Source organism: Mastigoproctus giganteus, chromosome 2, assembly GCF_048544385.1.
Source record: "Mastigoproctus giganteus isolate SK-2022 chromosome 2, ASM4854438v1, whole genome shotgun sequence".
Lineage (NCBI taxonomy): Eukaryota > Metazoa > Arthropoda > Arachnida > Uropygi > Thelyphonidae > Mastigoproctus > Mastigoproctus giganteus.
The window spans coordinates 39,634,670-39,657,285 of NC_143576.1; the positions used below are offsets into that span (position 1 = coordinate 39,634,670).

Here is a 22,616-nt window from a genome sequence, read left to right on the forward strand (position 1 = left end):
GATGAAGAGGTTTAAGAAATGTACACAGAAATTGAGTCTTCTAGATGAGCAGAAAACCCAATACACTATCATTATGGGAGACTTCATTGCTAAGGTTGGAAAGAGACAAAACAGTGCAGAAAGGGGGAAATATAGGAAATTTTGGAATTGGTGAAAGAAATGAAAGACTTCTGGAATTTGAATAATCTCGAGGATTCAGTAATAAACACATTTTTCAAGAAAAGCGTGAACAGAAAGTGGACATGGAAGGGCCCAAATGGATTAACAACTAATGAAATCAACTTCATCCTCACTAACAGAAGATATAGCATGAATGATGTTGCCATCCTGAACAAGGTAAATGTTGGAAGTGATCACAAAATGGTAAGATGCACACTTGATATAGTTTTAAGAAAAGAGAGGAAAAAACTGACAAGTAAATAATATGAAGGTCTTTGAGATAACAAAAAAGGAGAAAAAGCAGTATGTACTGGAACTTAAGACCGAGTTTGAGCTTCTGGAGACTGCAGACCAAGACACTGACGAGGAATATTACAACTTTCTCAAAGTGATAAAGCCCAAGAAACCTATAGGTAAAAAGAAATCCAAAGAAGAAAATTAAGTCAAGAACCAATTGTCATGATGAACCAAAGACAACAAATGAAGAGCAAGATAAACACTGACAAGAGAAAATTGAGTATACTGATTTATGCAAAGCCATTAGAAAGAGACTCAGGGAGGACATAAGACGATTTAATACAAGAAAAGTAGTACAAGCATAAAGGGAAAACAAAGGACTTAAATCAGAAGCCATGAGAAGTAATACAGAAAAGCAAATGATACTGAAAATGAAGAATACCAATGTTGTACTTATACAAATAGCAGAGAAGGCGTAATTCAAATGGCAGAAAACTACTATAGATAATTATACAAGGAGCGAGGGAATGATGCCAGCAGTGGGGAAGATGGATCGCAAATTAGTAACATATACGACATACCTGATATATGTCCTGATGAGGTTGATCATGAGTTGAAAAAAATGAAGAATTAGAAAGCCCCGGGGGAGGATGATTTACTGTAGTGTTGTTAAAATTGGGAGGAAGAGACAAGACACAAAAACTGGCAAGATCCTTCAAAAATGCATTAGAAAAGGTCTGATGTCTAAGGAGTAGAATAATGCAACCATAGTTTTGTTGCATAAGAAAGGAGATAAATCAGAAATTGGAAATTATAGACCAATTAGCTTGTTATCCTATATTTACAAGTTATTGACAAAGGTCGTTACTAACAGATTAGAAAGAATACTTGATGAGAATCAACCAAAAGAGTAAGCTGGCTTTAGGACATGATTTTCAACCATGAATCATCTTCATGTAATATCACAGCTAATGGAGAAAGCAAATGAATGAAAAACACATTATGCCTGGCATTCGTGGATTATGAAAAGGCATATGACTCCACACAGCATAAGGCAATGTTTTGGGCACTGGAAAGACAAGGCATAGATATCCCATATATTATGATTTTGAAGAAAATATATGAGAATGCTACCTCCTTTATTAGACTAGACAAAGACAGTAGCAAATTTAAAAATGAGAGAGAAGTTCGACAAGGAGACACAAATTACAGCTGCCCTTGAGGAAGCTTTCAGAAAATTAGATTGGTCCCAGAAAGGAGTCAATGCACATGGAGAGTACCTAAACCATGTACGATTTGCAGATGACATTGTGGTCCCAAAGAATTAGAGGAAAATGATAGTCAGTTATGTAGAGTTAGTAAGGGTTTTCAATTAAAGATGAATATGGCTAAAACAAAAGTAAGGATGAACAAGTATGCAACAGAAAGGAACATAATGATTGAAGGAGCAGTAATTTAAAAGGTGGAGTCATATACTTATCTGGGACAAGTCATTGGCTGTAATAATGATAAATGACTGGAAGCCAAGAGAAGAATACATTTTGGATGGATAGCATTCAGGGAATATAGTCTCATACTGAGGAGCAATATCCCAATTTGTCTGAAACATAAAATAATGAACCAATGTATTCTCCCCACCATTACTTATGAAAGTGAAACTTGGGTCCTCACCAAAAGAAATGAAGAGAAGCTGAGAACTACCCAGCGAAGAATGGAACAAATTATATTGGGAATAAGACTGTTAGATAAGAAGAGAAACATGGATTAGGCAACAAACTCAAGTAAAGGACATTATTATCAAAACTAAAGAACTAAAATGGTGTTGGGGAGGACACATAGCTTGAAAACAAGATGACAGATGGACTAAGAAAATAACAAAATGGTACCCAAGAGGAGCTAGAAGAAAACTTGGAAGACGACGATGCAGAGGGGCAGATGAAATTCATGAATTCGTGGGTAGTAAATGGATGGCCACTGCACAAAACAGACGAAACTGCAAAGTTGCTGGAGAGGTCTTCATCCTGCCAGTGGATTGAAAATGGCTGATGATGATGATGACAATAAACAACTGAAGAGAGGAATAGAGTGGGCTAGTAAAGTGTCTTATAATGGGCGATTTTAATTACCCAGATATTGACTGGAATTTGTGCTTTGGTCACTCACACACTAGCAAGGCTTTTGTGAATTTATTCGATGATTGTTTTCTATAGCAGCATGTTCGGGAGGCAACTAGAGGGAGTAATACTCTTGATTTGATTATCAGTAGTGATTCTTCATGCATTAAGAATCTGCAGGTAAATGAACCACTAGGTGGCAGTGATCACAGTGTGCTGAAGTGGGATTTACTCAAAGAGGTAACTACCATTAGGGGTAAAGGGAAGGGTTATTGCTTTCGTGAAGGCGACTACGAGCGACTGAGACAGTATTTAAATTCTATACAGTGGGACCAACTGATGATGTTACCAACAGCAAATTCAAAATGGGAAGCATTCAAAGAACTTATCTTGGAAGCTACTAGGCTTTACATACCAACTAAGAAATACCGTTCAAGGTTTAAGCCTAAGTGGATGTCAGATGAACTAATGAGACATATGGCAGAGAAGAAAAATGCATGGAATACATACAAATTAACACGTGACACAGAAGCATATGATAGATACAAGTTGATCTGTAACCAAGTTACAAAGGAGGTTAGGCAGGCGAAGGCAGATTACGAGAAATCTTTGGCAAGGGATGCAAAGAAAAACAGCAAAGAGTTCTTTACTTATGTAAACTCTAGAAGGAAGGGGATGAATCAGATTGGTCCACTTGATATCGATGGGTCAACTGTTGATGATCCTGCTCAGGTAGCTAACAAACTGAATGAATATTTTGCATCGACATTCACACATGAGGAGTTATTCAGTGAGGGGAATGCCAGAGGTGTATTCCACTCTGGCAGTAAGCTAGAGAATCTTGTAATAACTGAGAGTAAAGCGGAGGAGAAATTGTTGAAGATAAATACAAGAAAGGCACCTGGGGTGGATGGGATCTATCCAGTTATATTAAAGGAGGCAGCAAAGGAAGTAAGCAAATCCTTAGCCATAATTATGAGAGCTTCCTTGGACTCAGGTGAAGTACCCAAAGACTGGAGATGTGCAAATGTGACCCCAATTCACAAAGGAGGATCAAAGGGCGACACAAGTAATTATAGACCTGTTAGTTTAACTTCTGTTCCTGGAAAATTAATGGAGGCACTGGTTAAAGAAGCACTGCAGGATCATCTAGACAAGACTTCAGTTATAGCTCAGACACAGCATAGTTTTGTTAAGGGGAAGTCTTGCCTGACCAATTTGATTGGATACTATGATGCAGTCACAAAAGAACTGGATACAGGGAATAACTTTGATATTATATACTTGGATCTTAGAAAGGCTTTTAATACAGTTTCACATGGAAGACTGTTGCACAAATTGGAGCAGTGTGGCATTGGAGGCAAATTGCTGCTATGGATAAAGGGGTGGTTGAGGGGGAGAAGACAGAGAGTGGTAATCAATGGACACTGCTCATTGTGGACTAATGTTATTAGTGGAGTTCCTCAGGGTTCAGTATTGGGTCCATTATTGTTTTCTGTTTTTATAAATGATATTGATGATGGTATATCAGGCTTAATGTCCAAGTTTGCAGACGATACGAAGGTTGGCAGGGTTGTCAAGGACACTACTGACACTATGCTGCTGCAACAGGATATGGAAAGGTTGAGCAGATGGGCTTCGAGGTGGCAAATGAAGTTTAACAAATGTAAAGTACTGCATATGGGAGACAGCAATCCCAGAGCAACGTATCAACTCTGTGGTACTACAATGACAGTAGTAGAGAATGAAATGGACCTGGGGGTGGTTGTGCAGGCAGATATGAAGTTTTCTGAGCAGTGCAGACGGGCTGCAAGAGTTGCTCATGGTGAATTGTCGATGGTATATAGGAATTTTTCTAGCAGGGATAAGGAGGTGATTATTCCCTTGTATAAGGCAATGGTCAGGCCACACCTAGAGATCTGTATACAGGTCTGGAGGCCTCATTTCAAGAGGGATGTAGAGATGCTGGAACGAGTACAGAGAAGGGCAACAAGATTAGTGAATGGAACAAAGGGGTGCTCTTACGAAGAAAGGCTTAAGTTTTGCAAATTATAGTGTCTGGGGACTAGGCACCAGCGAGGTGATCTGACAGAGGTGTATAAAGCCTTCAATGGTTTGAGCATGCTCAATACTGATGGGATTCTTCCTCTTGCTCAGAATAATCACCTGAGAGGGCATAAATTCAAATTGAGGAAAGACAGTAGTAGGACAGATGAGCGGAAGTTTGTCTTTAGCCAGCGGGTTATTGTTTGCTGGGACAAACTTCCATCTGTCACTGTAGAAGTTGATAGCTTATATAGATTCAAGGCAGAACTAGACAAATATTTGTGGTGTGTGGATGGATGAAATGAGAAGGTTTTTTTTTTTTTTTTTCTTCCTGGCTGATCCTATATAAGCTTGCTTTCTTGCATCTTATGCCAATGCTAATGCTAACAGAGGGTTTACTTTTATAGAATTCATCTCACTTCAGTATGAAAATATTAGTATTAGCCACAAGCTTTTGCTGCACAAAAAAAACCCCACGGGTAGATAAGAAATACAAATGATGCACTTCTTTCTTTATGTAGATAACTATTCAATTTCTTCAAACAATCAACCTCAACTACCTGCAGAGTCAACTTGTTCCAGTAGTCAACAACTCTCTGGCTAAAAGAAAAACTTCCCCAATCTAGCCAAACCTCTTCCCCTGTAATTTGAATTTATGGCCCTGCATTCTGGAATTCTTTAGAACACTGAAAATTCTGCCTTCATTCATTTCACTAGGTCCTCTCAGATCCTTATCAGGTCTCGTCAAAGGTGCCTGCTTGCCAAGCTCTGTAGCTCGCATTATCGAAGTGTTTCATCATACATTCAAGAATTCCATATATTTCATATGGTATGATTTGGTGTTGTAGAAGTGGGTAGCTTGAATAAATTCAAGAAAGAACTATACAATCTATTAGAAAAGATGGATGGGTAATGTGGGAAGTGTTTCTTTTTTTTTTTTTTTTTTTGGCTGATGCTGCATAAGCTTGCTTTCTTGCATCAAATGCCTCTACTAATGCTAATGCTAAAGCCAAAACCAACAGCCAGAAGTACTCCATCAAAGCATTCAACAAGTAATACACAGCTAAAGCAGCAACAGGATTTTAACATACACCCAAAGCATTCATGCACAGTTTAAACATACATTCCTGGATAATGAATTCGGTTCCGTCTGTTCCGTTTGTGATCTGTTTTGGTTCAAGGACAACGTGAAGCTTGTAGCAGCTTGAGATCACACTCTTCTTCAAATATCATTTCCAAATGAGGATGTAAGTCAAATGTTGGCCTGTAACAGTTGTCATGGCTCTCTCAAAAACAAAATGATTCCAGCTGTACCGAAGTCAAATGGTTTTAAATAGCATCCGATGACATGGCACTTGCCGAAACTAAATTTGGTAATGGAATGTCTCATTTATCTGAAACTCCCATCCATGCAGATTCATGGCTTGTAGCATTCATAGTCAATATGGAATCCTTGGTCAAGTTATAAATCCTCACCTAAAGAAGTTTCACTTAACTTTTGCTATGCGTGTTCGGCACACACACACACGCGCGCGCGCGCGCACACACACACACACACACACACACAATTTTTTTTAGCAAATGTTTCCACTTGGGCCTTCAAGATCGGGTTGTCTATTGAAAATGAAGCACTTCTTTTTGTAATGAACCATCAAGCAATGCTTTATCAGCATTTGTAACCTCGCACTTTCTAATTTTTTTTTTTATATTGGTTATGTTCTTTTCCAGTGCCGATATATGTAAACATGTTTACATATATCGGCACTGAAAAAAATACTTTTTACACACTTCAACATTTTTTGCACCAATTTGTAACTCACAAATAATTTAAACTTTTTCACAAATCGAGAGACACTTCCTTTTGTCAGTAGACATGTTTCCGAAGGAATGGTTCATTTTTAACTGATTTTATTTAAAATGACAGTAAAGTGATCTGCATACAAAGTTCTTAGAAGTCTCGAAATGAATACAAAGTTCTTAGACATTCACTTAACAAATTCTTAGAAGTTCCAAAATAAATTTATGGTTCAACGAATACGAGACAATCTGTAAATAGGGTAATGCAACAAGCGGAACACCAATGCACTATTGTATAGCACCCATCCCCGAAAGGACAGGGTCATAAACTGGCCACTAATCGGAGGCAATGCCGGTGGTCATAAAAGCTAAGTTACACTTTTCATTTTTGTCTACCCAAAGAATTAAGAATGTATGCACAGTTACCAAAATTTGTTCAGTATATCTGTGTAGTACGCTCGTTATAACAGTGAGCAATTGTATGGGAATACATGTAAATTAAAATTATTATGGCTTTTTGCTCATTAAAACCATGATTTCGTTATTTCTGTGCTCTTTATAACCAAGTTTGACTGTATTTGGATCTCAGAAAGGCTTTTGAGTTCTCCAGGGTTGTGTTGGATACAACACTGAATCCTGGGGAACTCCACAACAAAAATACACATGCCTTTAACTTTTAAACAGTAGTGTAATTGCTTTGTAGATGTATTTCAATTGTAAACTGTATTTGGTATACTGTAGTATACCAAAGCCGTAGTATACTGTATTTGGATTAATTTTAAGTAGTTGTTATTTTCATTAGGGCTTACTCTTATGCAGAGGAGGACTTATCAAATATTATTAAGCATTTAAATGGAGAGCTCACCAACTCATGTACTCTTCACAGGAGATGAAGAAACCGATTCAAGAAAAAGACCTAATGCAGACTACCTTCTTCAATTTGCGAGGTTTACCACAATAGCAAAATTTTTTATTTTTCTGGATTGGCTGACTATTGTCATACTTTGGATAACTGGTGGTGGAAATGCCTTCTTCATCGACAATATAACTGAATTCAAGTTTACTCGTTCGGTGGCTGATTTGGTGTTTGGAAACACATTTAAACAATAATATTCGTTTTTTGCATAGACAGAATAGAGGATGTAAGCCTTCAGCTTCTAGACCATCCATTTCATCTACCATTTAAACAAACAAAGAAGATGTTTATACTGTTATCATTAATTTGTTCAGGTTCTGCAGTTTTTTGCATTACCAAAGCTGTATGGGTACTGTATTTATGTCTTCCTGATTTGTTTGAGTCCATTCACTTCATTGGTTGATTTTATTTAAAAAAAAACAAAACACACACACACTGTTGTTTTCTGTATTTATTAATGATATTTATAATGGTATATCAGGCTTAATGGGTAGCTAGGTTTGTAGATGATATGAAGTCGACAGGGTTGTCGATGACACTAATTGCAGTACACTGATGCAATACCGTAGCCCAGTGGACAGGAGCGGTAGTGCAGTAGCACACGCTCTTTGAGTAGACCGGGGTTCAAGCCCCTGACTGCTGAATATGGTCGATCTACCAACCCGTACTGGACCAGTGTGGCAGATTATGGTCCATTTCCCTCAGCATGAATTGTTGAGGAGGCTTCCATCCTGCAGTGGGTTGATAATGGCTGCACTTTACCTTTTTTTTTTTTTTTACCTGCAACAGGATCTAGAAAAGATGAGCAGATGAGTTGAGAAGTGGCAACTGAAGTTTAACATTAACAAGTGTAAAGTACTGCATATGGGAATCAGTAACCTCCAGAGTAATGCATCAACTGTGTGGCACTACAATGATAGAGGTAGAAAATGAGAAAGACCTGGGGGGTAATTATGCAGTCAGATATGAAGTTTTCTGAGCAGTGTAGATGGTCTGCAAGGTGTCTTGTCAATGATATATAGGAATTTTTTCTAGCAGGGATAAGGAGATGATTATCCCCTTGTATAAGGCAATGGTCAGGCCACACTTTGAGTACTGTATACAGGTCTGGAGGCTTCATTTTAAGAAGGATGTAGAGCTGCTGGAACAAGTACAGAGAAGGCCAACAAGATTAGTGAATGGAACAAAGGGGTACTCATAAGAAGAAAGGCTTAAGTTTAGCAAATTACAGTGTCTGGAGACTAGGCACCTGCGAAGTGATCTGATTGAGGTGTATAAGGCCTTGAATGGTTTGAGCATGCTCAATGCTGATCAGATTCTTCCTCTTGCTCAGAATAATCGTCTGAGAGGGCATAAATTCAAATTGAGGAAAGACAGTAGTAGGACAGATGTGCGGAAGTTTGTCTTTAGCCAGCGGGTTATTGTTTGCTGGGACAAACTTCCATCTGTCATTGTAGAAGTTGATAGCTTATATAGATTCAAGGCAGAACTAGACAAACATTTGTAGTGAGTGGATGGATGAAATGAGAAGGGGTTCCCCCCCCCCCCCCGGCTGATTCTATATAAGCTTGCTTTCTTGCATCATATGCCAATGCTAATGCTAACAGAGGGTTTACTTTTATAGAATTCATCTCACTTCAGTATGAAAATATTAGTATTAACCACAAGCTTTTGCTGCACAAAAAAAACCCCATGGGTAGATAAGAAATACAAATTATGCACTTCTTTCTTTATGTAGATAACTATTCAATTTCTTCAAACGATCAACCTCAACTACCTGCAGAGTCAACGTGTTCCAGTAGTCAACAACTCTCTGGCTAAAAGAAAAACTTCCCCAATCTAGCCAAACCTCTTCCCCTGTAATTTGAATTTATGGCCCTGCATTCTGGAATTCTATAGAACACTGAAAATTCTGCCTTCATTCATTTCACTAGGCCCTCTCAGATCCTTATCAGGTCTCATCAAAGGTGCCTGCTTGCCAAGCTCTGTAGCCCGCATTATCGAAGTGTTTCATCATACATTCAAGAATTCCATATATTTCATATGGTATGATTTGGTGTTGTAGAAGTGGGTAGCTTGAATAAATTCAAGAAAGAACTATACAAACTATTAGAAAAGATAGATAGGTAATGTGGGAAGTGTTTCTTTTTTTTTTTTTTTGGGCTGATACTGTATAAGCTTGCTTTCTTGCTTCATTTTCCACTACTACTATTATATGGTAGGCTGCTGATTTTAGCTGCACAGCTTATTAGCAGAACTGCTACCCATAGATTCAACTGAGGTTCATAGGCTTCAGTGTAGAGTCTTTACAGGTGACATATGAAATGCTGCCAGTGCAATTTGAAAAGCACTGTACAGAATGGGATCAAGCCACTTTAGTACAGTTTGTCTGGTTGAGTCATATGTGGGAAGTCCATTGTCCAGACAAGACCTAAATGAGAGAATTGTACAGATGTAGTAGCATATAATGATTTGCACCCATGATATAGTAGAAATTACTTGGAAGAGAAATAATTTTTTAAAAAAAATTGTGCAGACATGTTTGATATGTTTCAAGAAAATTCAATTTTTTTTTTATATTAGACCTAGAAAATTTAATACTCTGCTGAAATTTAATTTGATGGGAATCTATTTGGAGCTATAACTATGAATACAAATTACATTTGCAGCAAAAGTGCATTGCCAAGATTTTTGCTTAAAAATTCAAGTCATTATTCCTAAACAAGGAGAAACTACTTGTGTAAATTGTATTATTACTGTATGCTTATATTATAATTGTAGTTTGCCTAATTTTACTTTCTATGTATATAACTGAACAACTAGTGAATAATAAACAATGGTTAATTATTTCTGATCTAATTACTATGCGAGAAAAAATATACCTTTCTGGACTAATCACATTTATATTTATTAATATAATGAAATCCACTTCAATATAGATTCACATTTACAGAATTTGAAAGTAATTGAAGGACATACATACCACTGCTTGCAAATTCTTTTAAATGACTTAAAGTTATATCTTTATACTGCTGATGCTCTCCAAGTCTTTCATAGATGACAGAATCCTACAGTAAATATTTTATCAATATCAAGGCTGTCAAAATTTTGGAAATTATAAATTTTAATAATAAATCCAATAGAAATAAATATATAAGGACAAAATTTAGATATCCTCAGAAGGCAACAATTAAATTTAAAATTATTAATGTCCAAGCAGCATATAAGGAACAGCACATAGGTATTCGTATTGGGGGAATCCAGTGACCACACTACTTGTTACTGTACGAGGGATGTCAGAAAAAAAATTTGTGGCCCGAGTATGAAGAGGTTGTTTCAGGATTATGGTATCCAGCTGCAAAAAAAGATCTCTCATGTGCCTGCAGGAACGCATCCACTGCAACAATATGCACCATTTTCCTAATGACAATGATGTCATTGGGGATCTGGGTATGAGGATATCCAAATGTTGAACAAGATTTTGCAACTCTGGCAAATGCTAAGTTTTTATTTATATTTAGCCATTTTATTGACTTAATTGTTATACTAAATTATTTTCTATAAGTAGCTTTATAGTCCTAGTCAAGTTCCTTGCTTTATACTGAATTTAGATAGCGATTTTTAAAATTAATACTTAGTGTCCATATATTTTAACGTTTGTAACTTGCCACCATTGTTATACAATACGGAATAGCGTAACATATATCCCAAACTTGAGAGCGTAAGGTTTAGAGTAAACCTAGATTGCGAAATACGTAGCACTGTATTAGAAATCGGTTAGCTTAGTTTAGTAGTACCAATTAATCAAATAAAAATTTATTAATCTTATTAAATTTCAGTGTTATTAAATTGTGCTTAAACGGAATCATGACCCAGACCAAGCAGCAAAGCAACAAAGCAGCTGTAATACTGGGGGGGGGGGGAGACTGAAGGAGGCGATTCTCCAATACATCACAGTCTCAAAAAATGTGCAAAATGTGAAATGTCGCAGACCTGTCTACAACAGAACATAACCTAGCCAAGGAGAATGTCTGTATGCTAGGTGCAGAGACTATGAAGAAATTAGGCGGCAACTCAGCATTCTGATGGGCATCTATGAGAGTTTGAAGTGTAGGGTAGATGCACTCGAATGAATTAATATGATGGGCCCATCAAGCTCTCAGCTGCCCAACTCAATGCCAGAGCTCACTCCTGTGCATCAGGCTGGTCCCACAGCAGCTAGATTTTGTGAATAGGTGGAACAGGACCAAGGTATGTCTGCCAGGAGCAGAAGTTGATGACATTCTACAGCAGATATCATCTTTCAAGGGTGCAAAAGGTGATATTGTTGTACACGATGGCACTAGTGACCTTAAGAGTAAGAGATCTGTAGATTTACTTAAAAAGTTCAGGTCAATGTTGAAAAAAAGTTGTGTGTTAGGGTTAAATTTGAAAGTGTTTGCAATTCTGCCCAGGCACAATAGGAGGGAATATATGACGAGAGCCTTGTCAATCAATTTGGCCCTGGAGAGATTGTGCAAGGCTCAAGGGGAAGAATTTTTCTCAGCCTGGTCTGTGCTTGTTAACAGGAGAGACTGCTTCAACAGGGATGGGATATACTTAAAAAGAAAGGATGCAAGAATATTTGCTGATGTTATCGAGGCAGTGTTAGGTGACTCAGAAAACTGATAGCTTGGGGAGATTCACAGAATAATAAAGAAATGGTAACCACAGGTAGAGATGAAAGTGATTCTTGCACTGCTTCAACTCAATTAAGAGTAGGAGACTGGCAGAATTACTTAACAAGTACAGGTCACTGTTGAACAAAAGCCGAGAATTAGGGTTGAATTTGAAAGTGTTTGCAATTCTGCCCAGACACGATAGGAGGGAGTATATGATGAGAGCCTTGTCGATCAATTCGGCCCTGGAAAGATTGTGCAAGGCTCAAGGGGTAGAATTTTTTTCAGCCTGGACTGTACTTGTTAACAGGAGAGATTGCTTCTACAGGGATGGGATACACTTAAATAGAAAGGGTGCAAGAATATTTGCTGATGCTATCGAGGCAGTGTTAGGTGGGTCGGAAAACTGCTAGCTTGGGGGGAGACAAAGACCAATAGATTGACAGTAGCCACTGGCAGAGGTGAAAGAGATTCTTGCACTGCTTCTATTAGAATGAGCAGAAGCCTGAAAAACAAGATGCATGGTATTTCAGAGACTGCTGGGAGCCATTGCGGTACAAGTAAACACATGGGTTGTGTTAGGGTATCTAAGAATAGAAACAGGTGCAGGTATACTTGCGTGTACACCAATGCTAGGAGTTTAGTAAATAAATTTGATGAATTTGAGGTATTGCTCAAAACATCAAAGGCAGATATTGTTGGGATATCAGAGACGTGGTGTCACACAGATATAAGGAATGCAAACTGGAATTTGGGGAGTACAATGTTTACAGAAAGGATAGGAAGAGAGGAGGGGTTATGCTATTAGTTAAGAAACACATAAAATCCAAGGAAGTGAAGCCAGTCGACATCGCTGGACAGTGCAGTGTTGAGTCAGTTTGGTGTGACATAAGCATTGGGAGATCAAAATTGAGAGTAGGAGTGTGCTATAGGCCTAATGACTCTGATGAGTATAATAAGGAACTGTACAGGGAAATAGAGTGGGCCAGTAAATCAGAGAGTCTTATAATGGGAGATTTTAATTTCCCAGATATTGACTGGAATTTGGGGGATGGTTACTCACACACACTAGCAGGGCTTTTGTGGATTTATTGGATGATTGTTTTCTACATCAGCATGTTCGGGAGGCAACTAGAGGGAGTAATAGATTTGATTGATTTGATTATCAGCAGTGATTCTTCATGCATTAAGAATCTGCAGATAAATGAACCACTTGGTGGCAGTGATCACAGTGTGCTGAAGTGGGATTTACTCAAAGAGATAACTACCATTAGAGGTAAAGGGAAGGGTTATTGCTTCCGTAAAGGCGACTACGATGGACTGAGACAGTATTTAAATTCTATACAGTGGGACCAACTGATGATGTTACCAACAGCAAATTCAAAATGGGAAGCATTCAAAGAACTCATCTTGGAAGCTACTAGGCTTTACATGCCAACTAAGAAATATTCTTCAAGGTTTAGGCCAAAATGGATGTCAGATGAACTAATGAGGCATATGGCAGAGAAGAAAAATGCATGGGATACTTACAAATTAACACATGACACAGAAGCCTATGATAGCTACAAGTTGATATGCAACCAAGTTACAAAGGAGGTTAGGCAGGCGAAGGCAGATTACGAGAAATCCTTGGCAAGGGATGCAAAGAAAAACAGCAAAGAGTTCTTTACTTATGTAAACTCTAGAAGGAAGGGGATGAATCAGATTGGTCCATTTGATATTGATGGGTCAACTGTTGATGATCCTGCTCAGGTAGCTAACAAACTAAATGAATATTTTGCATCGACATTCACACATGAGGAGTTATTCAGCAAGGGGAATGCCAGAGGTGTATTCAACTCTAGCAGTAAGCTACAGAATCTTGAAATAACTGGGAGTAAAGTGGAGGAGAAACTGTTGAAGATAAACACAAGAAAGGCACCCGGAGTGGATGGGATCTATCCAGTTATATTAAAGGAGGCAGCAAAGAAAGTAAGCAAACCCTTAGCCATAATTATGAGAGCTTCCTTGGACTCAGGGGAGGTACCCATAGACTGGAAATGTGCAAATGTGACCCCAATTCACAAAGGAGGATCAAAGGCTGACACAAGTAATTATAGACCTGTGAGCTTAACTTCTGTTCCAGGAAAATTAATGGAGGCACTGGTTAAAGAAGCACTGCAGGATCATTTAGACAAGACTTCAGTTATAGATCAGACACAGCATGGTTTTGTTAAGGGGAAGTCTTGCCTGACCAACTTGATTGGATACTATGATGCAGTCACAAAAGAACTGGATGCAGGGAATAACTTTGATATTATATACTCAGATCTTAGAAAGGCTTTTGATACTGTTGCACATGGAAGACTGCTACACAAATTGGAGCAGTGTGACATTGGAGGCAAATTGCTGCTATGGATAAAGGGGTGGTTGAGGGGGAGAAGACAGAGAGTGGTAATCAATGGACACTGCTCATCGTGGACTAATGTTATTAGTGGAGTCCCTCAGGGCTCAGTGTTGGGTCCATTATTGTTTTCTGTATTTATAAATGATATTGATGATGGTATATCAAGCTTAATGTCCAAGTTTGCAGATGATACAAAGGTTGGCAGGGTTGTCAAGGACACTACTGACACTATGCTGCTGCAACAGGATCTGGAAAGGTTGAGCAGATGGGCTGAGAGGTGGCAAATGAAGTTTAACATTGACAAATGTAAATTACTACACATGGGAAACAGCAACCCCAGAGCAACGTATCAACTCTGTGGTACAACACTGACAGTGGTAGAGAATGAAAGGGACTTGGGGGTGGTTGTGCAGGCAGATATGAAGTTCTCTGAGCAGTGCAGACGGGCTGCAAGAGTAGCTCATGGAGTATTGTCAATGATATACAGGAATTTTTCCAGCAGGGATAAGGAGGTGATTATTCCATTGTATAAGGCAATGGTCAGGCCACACCTAGAGTACTGTATACAGGTCTGGAGGCCTCATTTCAAGAAGGATGTAGAGCTGCTGGAACGAGTACAGAGAAGGGCAACAAGATTAGTGAATGGAACAAAGGGGTGCTCTTACGAAGAAAGGCTTAAGTTTTGCAAATTACAGTGTCTGGAGACTAGGCACCAGCGAGGTGATCTGATAGAGGTGTATAAAGCCTTGAATGGTTTAAGCATGCTCAATGCTGATGGGATTCTTCCTCTAGCTCAGAAAAATCACCTGAGAGGGCATAAATTCAAATTGAGGAAAGACAGATGTAGGATAGACGTGCGGAAGTTTGCCTTTAGCCAGCGGGTGGTTGGTTGGTGGAACAGACGTCCATCTCTTGTGGTGGAGGTTGATAGCCTAAATAAGTTTAAGGCTCAGCTGGACAGGTATTTTGAACGAATAGTGGGGTGAAGTGGAAGTGGGTTTTTTTTTTTTTTTTTTTTGGCTGATGCTGCATAAGCTTGCTTTCTTGCATCAAATGCCTCTACTAATGCTAATGCTAACTGGAATGAGCAGCAACCTGCAAATTGAGGAACTGGGGATTTCAAGGGCTGCTGAGAGCCATCATGGAATAAGTAAATACATGGGTTGTGTTAGGGTAACTAATAGGTGTATGTATACTTGCATGTACATCCATGCAAGAGTATAGTAAATAAATTTGATGAATTTTAAGTGCTGGTCAAGACATCAAAAGCGGATATTCTTGGAATATCAGAGATGCGGTGCCACACAGATATAAGCAGAGCAGAATTGTAAATTGAGGAGTACAATGTGTATAGAACGTATAGACAGGACAGAAAGGGAGGAGAGTTATGCTGTTAGTGAAGGAACACAAAATGTAAGGAAGTGCATCCAACTAACATTGGTGGACAATGCAATGTTGAATCAGTGTGGTGTGACATAAGCACTGGGAAAGGGAAAATGAGAGTAGGTGTGTGTTATAGGCCTAATGAATCTGATGAGTATAATAAGCAATTGTTCAGAGAAATAGAGTGGGCCAGTAAATCAGAATGTTTCTAACGGTGAATTTTAATTTTCCAGATATTGATTGGAACTTGTGGATTGGTCACTCGCACACTAGCAAGACCCTTTGTAGATTTATTGAAGGATTTTTTTTTCTACAGCAACATGTTCAATGGGGAAAAAGAGGAAGTAATACTCTTGATTTGATTATAAACAGTGATTATTCATGCCTTAAGAATTTGCAGATAAAGGAACCACTACGTAACCGTGATCACAGTGTCCTGCTGTGGGATTTACTGAAAGATGTAACTACCATCAAGGGTAAAGGGAAGGGTTCTGAGACCCCTGTAGTTACATAAAGGTAACTACAGTGGTCTCAGAAAGTTTTTAAATTCTGTGCAGTGGGATCAACTGATGATGTTTAAAATATCGAATTATAAATGGGCACCTTCAAGGAATTAACCTTGGGAGCTACTAGGCTTTTCATACCAATTAAAGAAATATGTTCAAGATTTAGACCCAAATGGATGTCAGATGAACTATTAAGGCTTGTGGCTGAGATGAAAAATGTGTGGGATGCATATAAATTATCAGGTGACATAGAAGCCTATGGCAGATATAAGCTAAACTGTAATTAAATCACAAAAGAAGTTAAGCAAGTGAAGGCTGATTATGAGAAATCCTTGGTAAAGGATGCAAAGAAAAACAACAAAGACTTATTTACTTATGTGAACTCTAGAAGGAAGGGGATGAATCAGATTGGTCCCCTTGATGTTGGTGGTTTGACTGTTGATGATCTGCTCAGATAGCTGACAAACTGAATGAGTATTTTGCATCTACATTCACACATCTGAGGAATTCTATAGGGAAGCGAAGGACAAAAGTTTACTAAACTCTAACCAAGTTATTTTGTGATAATGGAGAGCAAAGTGGAGGAGAAACTGTTGAAGTTAAACATAAAAAAGGCACCTGGGGAAGGTGGAATATATCCAGTTATATTGAAGGAGGCAGCAAGGGAGTAAGCAAACCCTTAGCCATAATCTTGAGAGCATCTTTAGATTTAGGGGAGGTCTCCTTGGACTGGATATGTGCAAATGTATACCAAATTCACAAAGGGATTCGAAGGGTGACAGAAATAATTATAGACCTGTTAGTTTAAATTGTGTTCCCGGGAAAATAATGGAGATACTGGTTAGAGAAGTGATTCAGGATCACCTAGACAAGACTGCAGTAATAGTTCAGACACAGCATGGGTTTATTAAGGGGAAGACTTGTCTGACCAATTTGATCAGATACTAAGATATGGATTTAAAAAATAATCTTGATATTGTTTCACATTGAAGAGAAGTTGGAGCAGTATGGAATATAACAAACCCAAGCTGTGTCTGAACTATAACTGCAGTCTTGTCTAGATGATCCTGCAGTTCTTCTTTAACCAGTGACTCCATTATTTTCCCCAGAACACAAGTTAAACTGACAGGTCTGTAATTATTCGTGTCATCGTTTGATCCCTCTTTGTGAACTGGGGATATATCTGCACATCTCTAGATAATTAATAGGCCCTAGCCATAATTATCAAGGATCCTTCATAATTATGGCTAGGGGCCAACTTACTTGTTTTGCAGTCTCCTTTAATATAACTGGATAGATCCCATCCACCCCAGGTGCCTTTCTTATGTTTAACTTCGAAGATTTCTCCTACATTTTGGTCTCAGGTATTACAAAATCATTTAACTCCCTGTTAAAATTCAGTAACTTTGTGAATGTACATGCAAAATACTCATTCAGTTTGTCAGCTACCTTAGCATGAATATCAATAGTCAAACCATGTATGTTAAGTGGACCAACCTGGTTCATCCCTTTCCTTCTAGAGTTTACATAAGTAAAGAATTCTCTGCTGTTTTTCTTTGCATCCTTTGCCTAAGATTTCTCATAATCTACCTATCCTCATTTGTGACTTGATTACAGATTATTTTATGTCACCATAGGTATCTGTCTCTCCTGATAATTTATATGCATCCCATTCAATTTTCTTCTATGCCACGAGTCTCATTAGTTTGTTTGGCATCCATTTAGGCCTAAACCTTGAACAGTATTTCTTAGTTGGTATGAAAAGCCTAGTAGCTTCCAAGATTAATTCCTTGAATGCTTTCTATTTATAATTTACTGTTGGTAACATCATCAGTTGATCCCACTGTATAGAATTTAAAATCTGTCTGAGACCACTGTACTCACCTTTATGAGAGCAAAAGATCTTCCCTTTACCCGATGGTAGCTACATCTTTGAGTAAATTCTAAATGATCTTGGAAACTACTAGGCTTTTTATACCAACTAAGAAATGCTGTTAAAATTTAGGCCTGAATCAAGGGTTCTCATGGGGCTGATATCATCCCTCAAGGGGGCAAAAGTTGGATTTTGGGGGGCAAAAAATTATGGGTACTACAATGGTTTCTGGTCCTCCAAAGTTCAACCCTACTGGACGACATCTTATTCCTTAATATTTAATTTCTGTCATTGGGTTTTTTTTTGTCTCCGAGATAACTGATTTTTAACATATAGGTATATTCTATTGTTGAATTTTAACATATAGGTATATTATATTGTTGATTTTTAACATATAGGTATAATTCAGAGATTCCCAAACATTCTCGTTTCACAGTGCACTTAGTGTTTCAGTATTTTTTTCACAGTGCCTCTAGGCCAAAAGAAATACCTAACAGTTCCATTTATTAAGTAGTTAGGTCCAAACAACTTAATAAGTAATGTTAAACTATGATAATGTTGAAACTGTGAACTACCTCGAGATAGCAGTTCGTGCAGTGTCTGTATGTCGAATATCGCTGTGTTCTTCAAAATTTTAAAATATCCCATGGCGCCCTAAGGCACGGTGGAGCACAGTTTGAGAACCGCTGGGTATAATATATTTTGACAAAGTTCAACATAGAAAATTGTTTGCTATCCTGCACCAGATAACCTTAGACAGCAAAGTCCAAATAATTGAGAATCTGTACTATAATCAGAGTGCCATGGTGAGAGTGGAAGATGAGTTTACAGAAGAAATTATGATACAGAGAGGTATTCGATAGGGGTGCATTCTGTCTCCATTACTGTTCAATCTCTATTATGAAAAAATTATGAAGGAGGCATTGGAAGATAGAGCAGAAGGAATTGTTTTAAATGGAGTAGTCATCAATAATATTCGCTATGCCAATGACACAGTTATCACTGCAGGAAGTGATTCTTATCTTCAAACACTCATGAAAATAGTTAATGCAGAAAGTAATAAGATGTGTCTTCGGGTAAATCCCAGTAAGAGTAAACGGATAGTAGTGTTGGCCCCAAGAATTATACAAATCTAATACTTATGGTCAATGGGAGAATGACTGAAAAAGTTAAAAGTTATGTCTATTTAGGAAGAGAAATTAAACTGAAGGTTGATTAAACTGAAATTAAAAGAAGAGTTGAAATAGCAAGATCAGCCTTTTGCAAAATGAAAGGTGTTTTATGTAATCTGCAATTGGATCTAAATATTCAACTAAGAGTAATGGAGTGCTACATTTGGTCCACACTATTCTATGGTTGTGAGACTTGGACATTAAAGAAAGCAACAATTAAGAAACTGGAAGCATTTGAGATGTACATGTATAGAAGAATATTATGTATTCCATTGACAGCTAAATTTACAAATATGGAAGTGTTAAGATCAGTCAGCAGAGAAAAGAAATTGCTGTTTCTAATCAAGAAATGAAAAACTTTTTTTCTTTTTTTTTTGGTCACAATAAGAGACATCAAGAAGAATATGCAGTGCCACAAATCATCCTGACTGGTGAGAGGAAGAAGAAGAATATCATGGTTGGATAATCTGAAGGAATGGAGAGGCAAAACTGTGGAACAATTATTTCATGATGTTTATTTTTATTATTATTAGCCATATGGTATAAGGAATCCTGAGGCTTATGCTGCACCACCCAAAAAAAATTTCTAAGAGAGAAGTAGAATGGTATCACCAAGAAAGAGAAGAATGATGATATCCAGCTCAGTACCATGGGTATGCTAAGCCTATACTCACCAGATATGAGCCCCTTAAAACAGATGATGATCGCCAACCCCAGATGGGATGGCAACCTATGATGAGAATATTATATTAGCTGTGAGTGAGAAATTTTGACAGGTATTAAATGCCCAAGTGCTTTCAGAGGTAATGTCTCCGCAATCCTTGGCATTTGCATCTTTCCGACAGCTGCGACCTTAGCAGTGGCATGGTGGGCATAGTTTATTCATTTATTGTTTTGTTTCATTGGTCAATATATGAGGCATGGTTGGGATGAGGAAATGTTTCAGTCTATTCTTTCTACTTTCTAAGTGACAATTAGCCGGATTAAAGCATTGGCTAGCCGGTCCCCTTGCCCGGGACAACAAACAAGAAGAAGAAGAAGAATGAGGCAAGAAATATATATATCCTTAGTAAGAGGGTACCGAAAAGCCACTCTGCCTGGGGAACAAAAATAACTTGGTCCAGCTCTGTATTGTTTCCTCGTGGAAGTTGTTTATTTTTGATCCACAGTGCTTCTGTGAGTGACATGGACTATGAAAGTTAAATAAAAATAGTTTATATTTTATTATTTAATTCTTTGTAGTTATTGAATCCATCATTAATCATGTCAAGTGCTGAAAACAGAAAGTGTCAACAGTATCTGGATGAATATCTAGCTTATGGTTTTATTGAAAGCCCATTCGACTCAAGACAGCCTGTGTCTTATGTGTAGTTCTTAGTTCTTTTTCAAATGAGGCTTTTAGATCACTTTTTAAGTGATCTAAAAGCTTCTTTTTAGATCACTTAAAAAGAAAACAGAAGAAAATTGATAAAGTTGGTAAACATTGAAGCTTTTAAAACAGAATTTTGAGCAACAATGTAACACTGTCACTTCCTTATTTATTCAGGGTTACTTTAAGAAGAATACACAAACAAATGACGATGAAATGATTGCATCTTATAAAATTGCAGAAATCATTGCAAAAACTGGTAGTGTAGTGCTTATACAGTTGCCAAGGCTGCTATATGACCTGCATTTGAAATTGTAATTCCAACAGATAATAATAATGTCAGATAATAATGAAGAGCAGCTAATTGACAAACTAAAACCGAGAAAATTTTCTATTCAGATTGATGAATCCACAGTTACTGACAATAAGGCCCTTCTAATGGCATATGTTCATTATTTTGATGATGATCGTAACTTGCAAAAAGAGATGTTGTTTGTAAAATCTATAGAAACTGATGGTACTGATTTTTGCTCTGTAAAACATGGTTTGATGAAAAACAAGTACCAATGGAAAATTTGGTATCCTGTGCCACTGATGGTGCAACTGCCATGGTTGGAAGACAAATGTTTTATAGCCCACTTAAAGGAAATATGTCCCAAAGTTCTTGCAATACACAGCATTGTGCACTGACATCATCTGGTTGCAAAAAATATTAGTCCAGTTCTTTATCAATCTCTCAGTATAGTTATTAAAACCATATAAAATAAAGTCACATAGCAAAAATGATTGCCTTTTCGGATGCATTGGTAATGAAGAATAGTATGTGATGCTTCTTTTACATACAGAAGTGAGATGGATTTCTAAAGAAAACTGTCTAACAAGATTTGTAAACTTTTATTGATACAATAATTAGTTTTTTAGAAAGCAAAGGAGACAGATTTAGCAAAGGAGATCAGCAAACACAAAACCTATATATATGGCTTGGATTTTTTGAAAACTTAATGAAGTATCACTTCAACTTCAAGGAAAATTAATTATAGTGATAGACTGCAAATGCATATTAAAAGCCTTCACTGAAAAACTGGAAATATTTGAAAGCAATTTAATGAGAAAACAATTTCACAGTATGCAAGAGTTAGCTGAAATCAATGAATTTCTCACCAAAAATTTTCTTCAAATAGCCTCTGGGGTTGGGAATATTCATATTCACAATAACTGTACAATCCTACACTAACTGTTATTAAATAAATTAGTATTGTGTTGTATAAGATAATAATTATACAAATAAAATGAAATAAATGAATAATATAATTACACTGGATAAAACTGATAAAAAGGTATTATACTGATAAAAAAGGTCTGTTGAGTGCTGCTAAGTGGTACAAGAAGAAAGTGTTAAACATTTGGATTGGAAAGCTACATAGTAGTCTGAACTATATTAAGATATGCAAAGGTTTGTTTTTGAGTAATGTAAGTGGTAGTGTGACTCCTGCACACACCTTTTGCTTATTATAAGGGTAGTGTCAGCCATAGCAGCTTGAATTTCAAATGTTTACAGACAAAAGCAAGTAGGTAAGTTTAACAGGTTAATGGAGGAGGCCGTGGCCCAACGTAGTATCAGAAATGGTAATGTGACCTGTAATTTTAGGCGCCTCTGTTGCCAGGTGGGCAGGAGCAGCAGTGCATAGCACATGCTTCTTGATTAGACCGGGGTTCAAGCCCACGACTACCAAATACGGAGGATGCAGAAAGGTCAGGGAATGACCACCGCATATCCTCGGAGCAATATGGCCTTAGTTGCTAATGCTCCTAAAAACCAAGTAACAAACAAAACAAACCTGTAATTTGAGCAGCAAGCAATTAACTAAAGAACAAGAGGGGGTTTTAAATCTAGGTACGAAGTTTGCAGTGATCCCTCCTAACCCCCCAATTGTGGAAGTGGCTATGGGCATCGAAAGAGCTGTGAGCAAGTTACCTGTGATTGTGGCCAATAAGATCCA

At 37.7% G+C, this 22,616-nt stretch overlaps 1 protein-coding gene across 2 annotated transcripts in view; it reads right to left on the bottom strand.

Annotated features, from left to right (window-relative positions):
- The window catches only part of ATP8A (ATPase phospholipid transporting 8A1), a 1,160,338-nt gene that overhangs the window by 523,231 nt on the left and 614,491 nt on the right, over window positions 1–22,616 (bottom strand). For both annotated transcript variants that reach the window (XM_090368461.1, XM_090368462.1), the window contains one exon: window positions 10,253–10,337. In XM_090368461.1, the coding sequence (XP_090224587.1) occupies window positions 10,253–10,337 (85 nt within the window). The remainder of the gene's footprint in view (window positions 1–10,252; window positions 10,338–22,616) is intronic.